This window comes from Anomaloglossus baeobatrachus, chromosome 1 (genome assembly GCF_048569485.1).
Source record: "Anomaloglossus baeobatrachus isolate aAnoBae1 chromosome 1, aAnoBae1.hap1, whole genome shotgun sequence".
NCBI classification, from domain to species: Eukaryota; Metazoa; Chordata; class Amphibia; order Anura; family Aromobatidae; genus Anomaloglossus; species Anomaloglossus baeobatrachus.
In genome coordinates, this window is record NC_134353.1 from 922,653,776 (window position 1) to 922,668,346 (window position 14,571).

The window sequence follows — 14,571 nt, forward strand, 5'->3', positions numbered from 1 at the left end:
AGGTGGCTCTTCAGGGGTGGATGGTGCTATGACTGAAGGATCTGGCTACTGTAGTGTTCAGTGAGTGCAGCAGTCTAGGAGGAAGTGAAGGATTACACTGAAGTTTAACATACAATGTAAATAACTGTTAACAAGTTGATGTTAAGTAAAGAAGTGTCACAGCGCTCTACTAAGGACTACACCCAACAACGACTATCGCAAAGTCAGGCACATGTCTTACATTTATTCAGTGTACAGTGGTACCTTGCTTAACGAGTAACCCACTTAACGAGAATTTCGCTTAACAAGCAAAGCTTTCTGTAAATTTGTAACCCGCTTTACGAGAAAGCTTTGCTGTGCGAGAAAAATCCTCACCTCAGAGACTTCCGGTTTCATCCATCCACCGCGCTCTGACCCGCACTTGCAGTCCACACAAACACACACATGTACGCACAAACACACACAAACACACACGCACGCACACACATACAGTATTATGCTCACCTTACCTTCCATTCCACCGCCGGTCTCATGGTTCTTGTAGTTCCCGGGTACATCGCAACGTGCTTGCGGCGAACTACAAGTACCATGAGGCCGGCGGTGGAACGGAAGGTAAGGAGAGCATATAATATGTGTACCTTCCGCTTCATCACCGGTTTCCTGGGTCCTGTAGTGCGCCGCTGCACTCCAGGCATCGGTATCCATAGCGACGAAGCAGGAACTTCCTGGTTCCTGTCACCGCTACTCAAAGGCAGCGCGCTGGCCAATCGGAGGCAAGTGGCTCTGCCTTTGACGTCAGAGCTCTGGCAGGAAGTTCCTCCCTCGTCGTTATGGTAACCCGATACACAGCCCACACCGGAGAACAGCAAGTCCCAGGAGACCGGCGATGGAACGGAAGGTAAGGTGAGCATATAATATGTGTGTGTGCATGCGTGTTTGTGTGTGTTTGTGTGTGTTTGTGTGTGTTTGTGTGTGTTTGTGTGTGTGCATGTGTGGAATGATAGAATAGGGGACCAGGATGGGACATTTAACTAGTTGTGGAACGAATTGTCTGCATTGCCATGATTTCCTATGGGAAATCTTGCTCTGCTGAACGAGTAACTTGGTTAACAAGCACACTCCCAGAACGGATTGTTCTCGTTAAGCAAGGTTCCACTGTACTAGGTATCTCCTCTGTTGAGTTTTCATCCTTTTCCCTTTTGGACCCTGCAAAGTTCCTCTTCCCTTCAGCTGCTAATCATCTGTATTTCCCCTTGAATTTAAATACTCTCTTTTACCCCGGACTTGTGCTGGTGATATATAACTTGTCCCACAAAAAACAAGCCATCAAATGGTTAGTAGAGATGAGCAAACCTGAACTTCGGTGATTGGTGTTTATAACAAGCACAGACTTTACAAAAAAAACAACAGAGTTCAGGTTTGGAATCTGCGTGCTTTATTTATGAAGACCACTCATAAGCTCTGTGCTCAACCCAGTCTGAGCCTCTTGCGTTTTTGAATGGCTCACACTGGGGGTAACAAAAACCTGATCGGATGTAGTGTGTACAAACAATAAAAATGGAAAAACCTTCCCCACCCACTGCCGGAAGTGTTCTGTTTATGGTTGGGTGCATGTGGGTGGAGGCCCGAACTGCCCAATTAGTGACTTCCATTTGTGTTCAGGTCAAGTTCAGGTCCCAAACCAAATTTTATCTAAAGTCCAGCTGAACCCGCCATTCTGAGCTTCAATGGGTTCACCCATCTCTAATGGTTATGTCAATGGAAAAAAAATGCTAGGTGAGTTGGATTCCTGCTCAGAATAAAAAGGGGAAGGTGACTATTTAGGGGAAGGTGGCTCTTCAGGGGTGGATGGCTCTTCAGGGGAAGGTAGCTCTTTAGGGAAAGGTGGCTCTTTAGGGGAAGATGGCTTGGAGGAGATGGAAGAAAAAGATCTATCCGCGCTACCAGAAGAAGATCACTGAAGATCAACGGGGATTAAGACATCGGATTTTATTGTTCTACGCGTTTCGGAACTGTAAAACCTCTTCTTCAGGAACGAAAATGAATAATGTACAAGGTGGAAAGTGGCTTGTCAGGCGAAAGTGGCTCTTCAGGGGCAGGTGGCTCTTTATGGAAAGATGGCTACTTAGGGGAATCTGGCTCTTCAGGGGAAAGTGGCTTGTCAAGGGAAGGTGGCTCTTCAGGAGTGGGTGGCTCTTCAGCAGCAGGTGGCTCTTCAGGGAAAGGTGGCTCTTCAAGGAAAGGTGGCTCCTCAGGGGAAGGTGGCTGTTAATGGGACGGCATATGAACTTTAACCGGGAAGAGATTTAGGGTTCTTCAATTGCTGATTCACATTTTTATTTTATTATCTGTGTATATCAGTAAACAATAATGACAGTAAAATTATTGTGGAGCCAAAATTTGAATTTTCTTTAGCTTGTCTTCACTTATTGTATAATACACAGTCGGTATTTTGAACCCATTAAAGGTGGTTGCATTTGATAAGCTATAGGCACCCTTGTTTGGGAATATTATCCATTCGCCCATTTCCAGCTCTGGAAGACTGACCTCTTCTATAATACAGTCATAGTCTGTGCAGCACGGTCCCCAAAGTCTGGTGGGAAAGTGTTGTTGTGAATGCTGGTGATCCTAGTACAAGAGAAAAAAAATATATGTCAATTATATTATATATGTCAGTATCTTACAATCTATGCATCCCTTCATCATGCGTGTATCATTTGCACCTTTAGCGGTTTCATTTTCAGACCTCCTAATTCATGAACCCAAAGTGTTCCAATTACTCCATCATTTAGATAATAAGAGAGTTTCCTGACTTTTCTCCCATCTGTGTCTGTGAAACAAAAAATAAACAATGCTCAGTCAACTACTCACTGGGTGAAAAATTATTTTTTTGCACCATTTTGGTGTTTAATCTAATACATGAACCTGCCCCAGTTACTGAGAGCTCTATAAGTTGTATAGGGAAATGTTACGACCACCACCCCTAACCTGGCATCACCAATGGCCCAGACCATGGGATAATGATCTCCAAAAGGGAAGTAAAAATGTGCAACTTTTGGGTAAATTTTCTTCAGGGACTGAAAAAACAAAAATTAAACCTGCACTAGGATGAGGTATTTGGGAAGTTATGACCTAGGAAGTCATAAAATTCCAGAATGTGATAGGACATGACACATTAGTCAGTGTAGTGGTTCAGATGATAACCTACTATGGATTCTCCAAGATCCCAGTGTCTAATATTTTGTGCTTTGAGTTCAGAACGAATAATCTGAAAAATTTAGGAGGGAATTTTTTTATTTTTCGGTTGATAATGATGTACACGTTTTTGGTTTTGAAATAAGCCTTGAAGGAGATCAACGCTCCACAGAGAACTTCTCCTCCTTCCTATTTTGAAGATCAGTGGACGTCTCAGCACTAGGACCTCCACCAATCAGAACTTTTAACATGTCTCTTTGGCTTGTCAAACGTTTTCTGAAATTGCAGAATATAACAAAAGAGGAACAATCACTCTATTGAATGAAAAAGATTCTGTAACACCCAAAATAATTGATCCTCATAAATGAGAATGCTTCTCTTAAAGGATAAAATCAACATAAAACTCAAAATACTATGGTCTATATAACCCAAAGGGCTATCTATGATCTATCTACTCACCCGTGACATAATCCTCTTTTTTGCCAATGATATTGAGAGCAGCTGTAAAAGCAGATCCTATAAAGTATCGGCCAGGCTCTGAAATAATTTCCACTCCTTCCTTACTAGGAAAATATTGATCCAAAGCTTCAGAAATCACCGCGGTAAACTGAAATCAGAGATGATGACAGGTATTTCAAGGGAATCTATAAGATTATTGTTTGACCTTAAATGTCCACCACAGAAACCCATGCACATTTTCAAAACAGCTGGATTTATTCAGTATTGAGTATGAGCCACGTGCAGAAATCACTGCACTTACAGCCAAGGCTGCTATAAGTGAGCTGTGAGGAATATTGTGAGGGATATTTCATTCATACAGTTAGGTCCAGAAATATTTGGACAGTGACACAAGTTTTGTTATTTTAGCTGTTTACAAAAACATGTTCAGAAATACAATTATATATATAATATGGGCTGAAAGTGCACACTCCCAGCTGCAATATGAGAGTTTTCACATCCAAATCGGAGAAAGGGTTTAGGAATCATAGCTCTGTAATGCATAGCCTCCTCTTTTTCAAGGGACCAAAAGTAATTGGACAAGGGACTCTAAGGGCTGCAATTAACTCTGAAGGCGTCTCCCTCGTTAACCTGTAATCAATGAAGTAGTTAAAAGGTCTGGGGTTGATTACAGGTGTGTGGTTTTGCATTTGGAAGCTGTTGCTGTGACCAGACAACATGCGGTCTAAGGAACTCTCAATTGAGGTGAAGCAGAACATCCTGAGGCTGAAAAAAAGAAATAATCCATCAGAGAGATAGCAGACATGCTTGGAGTAGCAAAATCAACAGTCGGGTACATTCTGAGAAAAAAGGAATTGACTGGTGAGCTTGGGAACTCAAAAAGGCCTGGGCGTCCACGGATGACAACAGTGGTGGATGATCGCCGCATACTTTCTTTGATGAAGAAGAACCCGTTCACAACATCAACTGAAGTCCAGAACACTCTCAGTGAAGTAGGTGTATCTGTCTCTAAGTCAACAGTAAAGAGAAGACTCCATGAAAGTAAATACAAAGGGTTCATATCTAGATGCAAACCATTCATCAATTCCAAAAATAGACAGGCCAGAGTTAAATTTGCTGAAAAACACCTCATGAAGCCAGCTCAGTTCTGGAAAAGTATTCTATGGACAGATGAGACAAAGATCAACCTGTACCAGAATGATGGGAAGAAAAAAGTTTGGAGAAGAAAGGGAACGGCACATGATCCAAGGCACACCACATCCTCTGTAAAACATGGTGGAGGCAACGTGATGGCATGGGCATGCATGGCTTTCAATGGCATTGGGTCACTTGTGTTTATTGATGACATAACAGCAGACAAGAGTAGCCGGATGAATTCTGAAGTGTACCGGGATATACTTTCAGCCCAGATTCAGCCAAATGCCGCAAAGTTGATTGGACGGCGCTTCATAATACAGATGGACAGTGACCCCAAGCATACAGCCAAAGCTACCCAGGAGTTCATGAGTGCAAAAAAGTGGAACATTCTGCAATGGCCAAGTCAATCACCAGATCTTAACCCAATTGAGCATGCATTTCACTTGCTCAAATCCAGACTTAAGACGGAAAGACCCACAAACAAGCAAGACCTGAAGGCTGCGGCTGTAAAGGCCTGGCAAAGCATTAAGAAGGAGGAAACCCAGCGTTTGGTGATGTCCATGGGTTCCAGACTTAAGGCAGTGATTGCCTCCAAAGGATTCGCAACAAAATATTGAAAATAAAAAAATTTTTTTTGGGTTTGGTTTATTTGTCCAATTACTTTTGACCTCCAAAATGTGGAGTGTTTGTAAAGAAATGTGTACAATTCCTACAATTTCTATCAGATATTTTTGTTCAAACCTTCAAATTAAACGTTACAATCTGCACTTGAATTCTGTTGTAGAGGTTTCATTTCAAATCCAATGTGGTGGCATGCAGAGCCCAACTCGCGAAAATTGTGTCACTGTCCAAATATTTCTGGACCTAACTGTATATGTCAGTCAGCTGTCACTGTTCATTCACACAGACCCTGCCCTGCAACAAGGAGAACTACCCAGATCTGGTCACCAAATGGCAGGGTGACAAAAGTTAATCAAGACTAAAGAAGAAGCTCTAGCCAGCAAGTCCCCTGCTGACAAAGTATTCAGGTAGGGACATGGGTGGGCAACTACAAGTTTTACAAGCAGCTTCAAACAGGATTGTTCAGACTTTGAGGCTCCTGTGTAAGATTTACAATTTTGGGAAGTGCTTCGCTCCCACAAATAGGCAAACATATTTACAGCTTCCTGACGGCAAGACGCACTTCACAATTTTTTTATTAATAGCATGATGTGCGGGTCAACCCAAAAATTAATAGCTTGCCGTGGGAAGCCAACAGGAACCTTGTGTTTCCTATCCAAGGATAGATCAAATCCTAACTGACTAGAAATATGATGGTCATATATTCCGCATAGGACACTCAGAGGTGGAAGTATGGGTAAAACTGCCAATTCATAACTTTCTGTAAACTGGAAGCACAGCACATGTTCATCCCAGTCTTAGGTCACAAGGTGGGCAAAACATGGGAGGTACCTAGGTTCATAAAAATGACAGCGGTCCTTTTGAGTATTTCTTTTCTCTGGGAGGTCGCATCGAGTCACGTGTGGGAAAGTCCTAAGGAAACCAGTGGCTCCACAGCACCCCCCATGTTGAACCAGCACCAGGCTTAACCATATGGAACAAGGTAATGGGCCATTTGTATATCTGTTTGCAACCATACTTACTCATACTGTATTTCTGACATAATGTCTGTAAATGCCATCTTTTATATACTCTATTATCTAGTTTGCCCTTAAGCCAATTAAATATATAATTTAATTTTTGGGCTGTTTCTTTTATCTCAATCCCCGAATCCGATGTCTGTAAGCTTGGTTTAAGATTAAACGATACTTGGGCTGGTCTCTGCTAACGGACCAAGCCTATATGGCAGACTACTGTACTGGACTGGCAGAATCCACTTCACTGGGGCTAGAAGAAAGCTTATGGTGGCCGGTTAGGGTTGTGAGAGAGCTGGGTGCCGCATCGGAGTTTGCGCAGCCTGCTCTGTCTCCCTCCCTGTGCCTGCAGAGAGAGGAGGTGTCAGTGATACATTGCGCCAATCAGACCTCACATACCCTTTGGGGGGCGTGGAACGTTGCATGTTGGCAGAATTGACAAGGTCGTATTGCGTGGCTCCATCGTATCAGAGAAGTCAGGTTGGGGCTGCCTCGCTGAAATGTGCAAATGATCAAGATCCTCTGCTGGCAGATTCTTGTGCAATTGTTGATCAATGACATCTCACACGTGCTTAATGGTAGACATTTTGGGAGATGCTGGAGCTATGGGAGCAAGAACAGAACATGCAGGCTGCTCACAGTAACATGGACAACATGCGGCCTGATGTGGTTGCATTAAAAAACAGCTCATGAGATACTTTGGAGAAAAGCCAGTACTACTGGTTTTACCACATATTCAATGTAATTGTGAGTTGTTGGTACCGAGAACGAAGACGAGAGGGGTTTAACTATCATACATTCTACCACCCCACAACATAATTATGGGAGTCTGATTGGCTTCACGTCCGCTTGTGAAGGCCTCCTCATGGTGTTGAGTAGACCTCCATTCTAGCCTGCATAGCTATCTTTCTTTTCACCATTATAGCCTTAAACAGCGGTGGCATGAGACTAGTATTGAGACACGTTAGCAATGCCATGAAGAGGCCTTCACAAGGGAACATCACACCAGTCCTACGTCTTAGATTATGGTTTGGGGGTGGCATAATGAACAGTAGTTGGACCCCACTAGTCTTCATTTCAGGTACACTAAAGGGGGCTTTACACGCTACGATATCGTTAATGTTTTATCGTCGGGTCACGTTGTTAGTGACGCACATCCGGCGTCATTAACGATATCACAGCGTGTGACACGTACCAGCGACTTTAAGCGACCTCAAAAATGGTGAAAATCGTTCACCATGGAAAGGTCGTCCCAAACTCAAAAATCGGTAAGGGTTGTTTTTCGTTGTGGTTCGTCGCTCCTGCGGCAGCACACATCGCTATGTGTGACACCGCATGAGCGAGGAACGTCTCCTTACCTGCCGCCGGCCACAATATGGAAGGAAGAGGTGGGCGGGATGTTTACATCACGCTCAGCTCCACCCCTCCGCTTTGATTGGCCGGCCGCTTAGTGACGTTGCGGTTTCGTTGCTGTGATGCCGAACGTCCCTCCCCCTTGAAGGAGGGATTGTTCGGCAGTCACAGCGCCGCCGACGACCAGGTAAGTGCGTGTGACGCTGCCGTAGCGATAATGTTCGCTACGGCAGCGATCACACACAATCGCAGGAACGACGGGGGCGGGTGCTTTTGCGTACGATATCTCTAGCAATTGCTAACAATATCGTAGCGTGTAAAGCCACCTTAACAGCTCGGCATTACATTAATTTGGTTTTGAAACCAGAAGTGCAGCTATTTATGTAAAGTGTCCCATGAGCTGGTTTTTAACATGATAATGCCAGCCACATGTTGCTCATGCTACTGTGAGCAGCCAGCTTGATCCAAATATCCTACCAAGTCTTGCAGCGCCTTCGGATTTGTCTCCCATCCCACACATTTGTGATGTGATTGTCATGCCTCAGATTTGATGTGACAGCCTCCTTTGTTGTGATCCATTTCTCTCTCCATTGAACCACAGTCAGGTTCAGTCGCTGTCCGGGTTCTGAGCACTTTGTCTTTGTGTGTACACTGTGTGTGTTCATTGTATTTCTACCATCAAGTGTTTTCTATTAGGTAAATTTAACTTCCCCAGGCTTCCATTTTCCACTGGTGATATTTATGAAGTGGACCCTGGGTGATAATAATAATAATAATAATAATAATAATAATAAAGTTTTATTTCTATAGCGCCAACATATTCCGCAGCGCTTTACAATTAAGAGGGGACATGTACAGACAATATTAGACAATACAAAATAACAAAATTAAGATACCATCAGGAGTGAGGGCCCTGCTCGTAAGCTTACAGTCTATGAGGAAATAGGGGAGACACAAAAGGTGAATGGGGGGGGAAGCTTGTCATATATGGTCCAGCCATCGATTTAATAGGGTACTCAAAAGCAGCTGCATGAACCCGTCGGTGAGAATTTATACAGGTACAGGGGACGAGAACTGGAAGTAAATTTTTTGAAGGGCAGAAAGGAACTAGATTAGATCAGGGCAGTGAGGTGATAGGCTAGTCGAAAGAAATGCATTTTTAGGGCCCGCTTAAAGGTGTGGATGTTGGGAATTCATCGGATTTCTCTTGGTAGTGTGTTCCAGAGCCTAGGCGCAGCTCGTGAGAAATCTTGAAGACGGGAGTGGGAGGTTCAAATTGTTGAGGATGTCATTCTTAAGTCATTAGCAGAGCGGAGGGCACGGGTGGGGTGATAGACAGAGATGAGGGAGGAGATGTAGGGTGGTGCAGAACTGTGGAGAGCTTTGTAAGTGAGAGTGGTAAGTTTATATTGGATTCTGTAACGGATAGGCAACCAGTACAATGACTGGCAAAGAGCAGAGGCATCAGTGAAGCGGTTGCAGAGGAAAATGATTCTGGCTGCGGTATTCAGAATGGATTGGAGAAGGGAAAGTTTAGTAACAGGCAGACCAATTAGTAAAGAGTTACAATAATCCACGAGAGAATGAATGAGAGCGACAGTAAAGGGTACTTTACATGCTGCGACATCGCTAGCGATCTTGTTAGCGATGTGAAATTCTAGATCGCAAGTGTGATATTTAGAGATCGCATATGCGTAAAATTACCTATGTGTGATCTCAAAAGATCGCACTTGCGATCTAGAATTTCACATCGCTAATGAGATCGCTAGCAATGTCGCAGCATGTAAAGTACTCTTAAGAGTTTTTGCAGAGTCAACGGTAAGAAAAGGTCGAATTCTTGAGATGTTTTTGAGGTGGAAGTGACAAGAACGAGCGAGTGAACGAATGTGGGGAGTGAAGGAAAGATCGGAGTCAAATATAACCCCAAGACAGCGGGCTTGCTGCTGGGTCGTAATGGTAGAGCCACACACAGAAAAGAAAGCCATGGACCCCATAGGGGGGAGGGGCGACATGACCAAAGGGAAGGGAGGGAGTGAGGGGGTTAATAAAGTGAAATAAGGGGATTATGGGACATCGTAGGGGATGGGTGGAAAAGGGTCCCTATAGGGGAGGGGGGGGAGTATATAAGCTATAGGGGAGGGGTCTTACCTTCCCTTGTGATTCCGGACGGCGAAGGATTCAGACCCAGGACCAAGGACCCAGCATGGCGGACCTCCAGGAGCTCGATAGGCTCCTCAGAGCGGCGATGGCGGTGCACGGGGCTCAGGCAGTGCAGTCCCACGTCAGGGCTGCCTGGGCTTCCCCGTCGACACCTGCCCCTTGCTCCCCCCCTAGACGCGGGCGGCGTTCCAGGCCCCCCATCCGATATTCCCCAGGCACAGGGGGGGCAAGGAGGCACAGCGAGAGCCCCCCTCGGGACCCTCCGCGGCGGGGCGGGCAGCGGCAGCTCCCTGCGTCTGCCCCGGCCGCCGGGAGGAATCTCCGGCGAGGCCGCGGCGGCCGAGAAGGGGGCGTGGCCAGCTCAGGGCCTTCTTCCGGTCTCCGGCCTCGGGCTGGAGTCCGAACCCCTGCGGCGTCTCCTGGCCGGGAGCGAGCCCGGCGATGAAGTGAGGCCAGCGGCGGCCTGGATGGAGGCGGGCCCGGCCTGGGGCCTACTTCCGGTCCCAGGCCTCGGGCTCAATTTTCCAGGCCGGCGGCAGCCCGGGATCGGGGGCGTGCCCAGCGCGGGACGGAGGCCCGGAGAGAGGGCGTGTCCAGCCTGGGGCCCGCTCTGGACGCCTGGCCCCCGGTGGTGGGGCACGTCCTGGCGGCAGCAACCACATGGGAGCGTGCCCGGCAGAGGAATGAGGCCGGCAGTACCCCCCAAGGACCGTGGGGGGGCCGGGCGCAGGCAGCCAGCAGGGGGACCGGTGTGGGCAGGCGCCACCCGGATACCTGCGAGGCTGGGGAAAGTAGGGGGGACGGCGGGAGCCCGGCGGTGACTGCCAGGTCCCTCAGATCAGCTGCACTGCGCCTGGCGGCCGCGGTCTCCCTCGGGCGGGGGAGGACTCAGCGGGAGGTTCCGGTCGGAGGCCCTGGAGGGCGAGGAACTACAGTGGGGAGCCTCCAGGAAGAGGCCTCGGTCAGCGGCGGCCCAGGGGACAGGACGGTCTCGTGGGCTGTCGCCGCACAGCAAGCGACGGATGTCGACCGCCAGTGCCCACGCGGCAGCCCAGGAGGGCGGCCGTGGTGGAGGGGACGCATCGGCTGCGTCCTCTGGAGCGGGACCGGTAGGGGACGACTACAGTGAGGAAGAAGAGGGAGCCATCCGGTCGGGTGACGAATCAGAGGAGCAGCTGGCGGCTGACGTCGCGGAACCGTTTTCCATATCTACGTCACGGTCGGGTGAGCTGGCCGTGGATTCGGCATTGATTGCGGCGCGGGGTGCTGGTGTTGGGGAGGCGGCTGCGGGCACTGCAGCGCCGGAGGGGTCAGCTTTGCTTAGTCAGTTGTTGGGGCTGCTGCAGGGATTAGCGCGAGTACCGGCGGCTGCGGCGGCCTGGACAGGGTCGGCGGCAGATAGCGCGGCGGCGGTCGGCAGCGAGGCGGCGCCGGTGGGGGCAGCGGCAGTTAGCGGAGTAATTGAGTCTGTAGGTGAGAAAGTGGTAGACAAGGAGAAGGAAAAGGAGGATGAGGTGGTGCGGCTGGATGACAGGGCTAAGAGCGAGGTGTATGTGTGCTTTGAGGGGCCGCTGGGGGCGCACCTCAAAAATGAAGTGAGGGACAAAATTTGGAAAGGGGAGTATGTGGAGATATTTTCCCTGCTACCCCTGGAAAAATTTAATCTGGACAAGGTCAGGCCAAGCGATTCCAAGAAAGAAAAGGAGGAGGAAGAAAAGCGCCGTTATAGGCTCATTCCTCGTTCCTTTTCTAATTGGTTGCAGGCATTTGCAATTTTGGCTAGCGTGATAGGGGAAAAGGAGTCGGAGCACTGCTCTGCCCTTTTCGGCTATATGGATGTTATTGGGGAGGCGTATCGCACGTACGGGGGTACGGGGCGTGGTGCGTTGATGGCAAAGGCGGATGTGGAATCGGCGTTTCGTTTGTTGCCGGTGCATCCAGAGAGCCAGCACCTTCTGGGTTGCTGGTGGGGTGGGAAGTTTTATGTTGATCGTTGTTTGCCTATGGGTTGTTCAATTTCTTGTTCGTATTTTGAGGCGTTTAGTTCCTTTGTCGAGTGGGTGGTGCGGGACGTGTCCGGCTTGTCCTCTATTATCCATTACTTGGATGACTTTCTTTCTGGTTTGTTGTTTACCTTGCAGAAGGTGGCGGATCGTTTTGGGATACCTTTGGCGCGGGAAAAAACTGAGGGGCCGGCGCCGGTTATGCGGTTCCTGGGGATTGAAATTGACTCTTTGGCGATGGAGTGTAGGTTGCCAGAAGAAAAAATTGCGGATTTGCGGAGCGCAGTAGCAGCAATGCTGGCGGCAAAGAAAGTGCGGCTTAAGGTGGTGCAGTCGTTGCTTGGGAAGCTGAATTTTGCATGCAGGATTATGCCGATGGGGCGTGTGTTCGCCAGGAGGTTGGCTACTGCTACGGCAGGTGTACGTTCCCCAGGGCACTTTGTGCGGGTCACGCGGGAGATCAAGGAAGATTTGGTGGTTTGGGATGTCTTCTTGCGGCGTTTTAACGGCCGAGCTTTGTGGTTGAAAAGGTGGTGCCCAACGGTGCGCTGGAACTGTATACGGATGCGGCCGGGTCGGCGGGTTTCGGCGCAATTTTTCAAGGGCACTGGTGTGTCGGGAGGTGGCCTGAGGAATGGCGGCAGGGTGGCCTGGTTAAAAATCTGGCTCTGCTGGAGTTGTTCCCAATCGTGGTGCCGGTGGAGTTGTGGGGGTCACAATTTTCTGGACGGAAAGTGTGTTTTCATTGCAACAATCAGGCGGTCGTGCATGCAATTAACAGCTTGTCAGCAAAGTCTGGGCCTGTGGTGGCGTATCTGCGGCATTTGGTGCTCAAATGCTTACTGTGGAACATTCATGTGGTGGCAAAACATGTACCGGGGGTTGACAACGGGGTGGCTGACGCTTTATCTCGTTTTCAGTTTCGCAGGTTTCGGGAGTTGATGCCGGGGGCGGACGAGATCGGAGCGGTGTGTCCAGAGAACTTGTGGAGCCTGGTGAGGCAGTGATTGTGGGTTTGATTCGGAATTCGGTGACTGAGGTGACTTGGTGCCGTTATGCTAAAGTGTGGGTTGAGTGGCAGGCAGTGTTAGGTGAGATGTTTGGTAATGGGCGAGTGGATTATTTATTGGCACTACTGGCGTTGGTGAGTGAGGATTTTAGGGCCGGGAGATCGGCATCGGCGGTAGCCCTCAGGGTGGCTGCTGTTGCCTTTTGGTTGAAGGTCAGGGGCGAGCGAGACGTGTCGCGGGATTTTTGGGTGCGGCAGGCCTTGAAAGGTTTTCGAAAAGGGGTGAAGGAACGGGACACTAGGCAGCCCATTTCATTTGAGTTGTTACAGCGGTTGGTGGATGGTTTGAGGGTAATCTGTGTCTCAGGGTATGAGAGGGTGCTTTTTGGAACTGCTTTTGTGTTAGCCTTTTTTGGAGCTTTTAGAATCGGGGAATTGGTAAGCCCGTCCAGGGTAAAAGGGGGTGGTTTGCTGTCTGAGGACGTGGCAGTAGTGGGACGGAGAGTGGAGTGTCGGCTTCGGCGGTCAAAAACGGACCAGATTGGTCGAGGTAGGTTGGTTGTGCTGTATGCGGTGCCGGGGGAGGAGTTGTGCCCGGTGCAGGTGGTGAGCAAGTTTTGCAGTTTGCGGGACGGTCTTCCGGGCCCACTGTTACGGCACGAGGATGGTATGTGGTTGTCTCGTTACCAGTTTGTGGCAGTGTTGCGAAGTTGTTTGCGCTGGGCGGGGTAGTGCCTGGAGGATTTTGGGTCCCATTTCTTCAGGATCGGGGCAGCTATGGAGGCTTCGCATTGGGGCCTGGGAGATGACATGGTGAGACGGATTGGTCGTTGGGAGTCCTCTCGTTTTAAGGGTTATGTGCGCCCACAGTTGTCTCGTTGAGGGATGTGATTGAGTCGGTTGGTTTGCCGTTGGTTGATTGTTCCTTTGCGTGAATTGGGGAGTGGTGATATTTTGTTTATTGATATTGTTTCCTTTATTGTAGGAAGTTGCCTGATATGGATTCTAGGGCACTCTTTCGTGTTCTGGGGGGCTCGTCGGGCCGACGCTCGCCCGAATGGTCGGCAGCTGGGCCTGGACAGATCGGTGGCGTCGGTCAAGTGGATCGGCGTGCGGGGCATGGAATGGAGCCGGGTCGTGCCGGAGTTTGAGTATTATTGTAGGGTAGATAGACCTCCGAACGTGTTGGTTTTACACGTGGGGGGGAATGACTTGGGTGCGTGGGCGTCCCGGGACTTGATCAGGGACATTAAGATTGATTTATTACGTTTATGGACTAAGTATCCGGGTTTGATAGTGGTGTGGTCAGATATTGTGGCCAGATTGGTGTGGAGGGGGGCGCGGTCGGTTGAGAAGCTGAATCGCGCCCGGACTCAAGTGAACAGGGTGGTTGCGCGTTTTGTGAGAAGAAACGGCGGTGTTGTGGTACGGCATGTAGACCTGGAGTCGCCGAAGTGGCAGTTTAGGAGGGGTGATGGGGTTCACCTTAATGAGATTGGTTCAGATCTATGGGCCTTGGGTTTGCGTGAGGGTGTGGAGCAAGCCTTGGGTGTGTGGCGGGTCCAGGCCACGTAAGGTGTCACGTGTCCTGTCCTGTGGCGGGGGTAGGTCTGGTCCAGAGGCGGTTGTAAGGGATTGGTGG

At 48.9% G+C, this 14,571-nt stretch overlaps 1 protein-coding gene across 1 annotated transcript in view; it reads right to left on the reverse strand.

The window, feature by feature from the left end:
• Nucleotides 1–2,299: 2,299 nt before the first annotated feature.
• The window catches only part of LOC142256852 (ornithine decarboxylase-like), a 123,863-nt gene continuing 111,591 nt past the window's right edge, over nucleotides 2,300–14,571 (reverse strand). The window contains exons 9-11 of the mRNA XM_075328825.1: nucleotides 3,634–3,781; nucleotides 2,703–2,809; nucleotides 2,300–2,607 (exon numbers count right to left, since the gene is read on the reverse strand). Coding sequence (XP_075184940.1) covers nucleotides 2,362–2,607; nucleotides 2,703–2,809; nucleotides 3,634–3,781 — 501 coding nt within the window. The 3' untranslated portion in view covers nucleotides 2,300–2,361. The remainder of the gene's footprint in view (nucleotides 2,608–2,702; nucleotides 2,810–3,633; nucleotides 3,782–14,571) is intronic.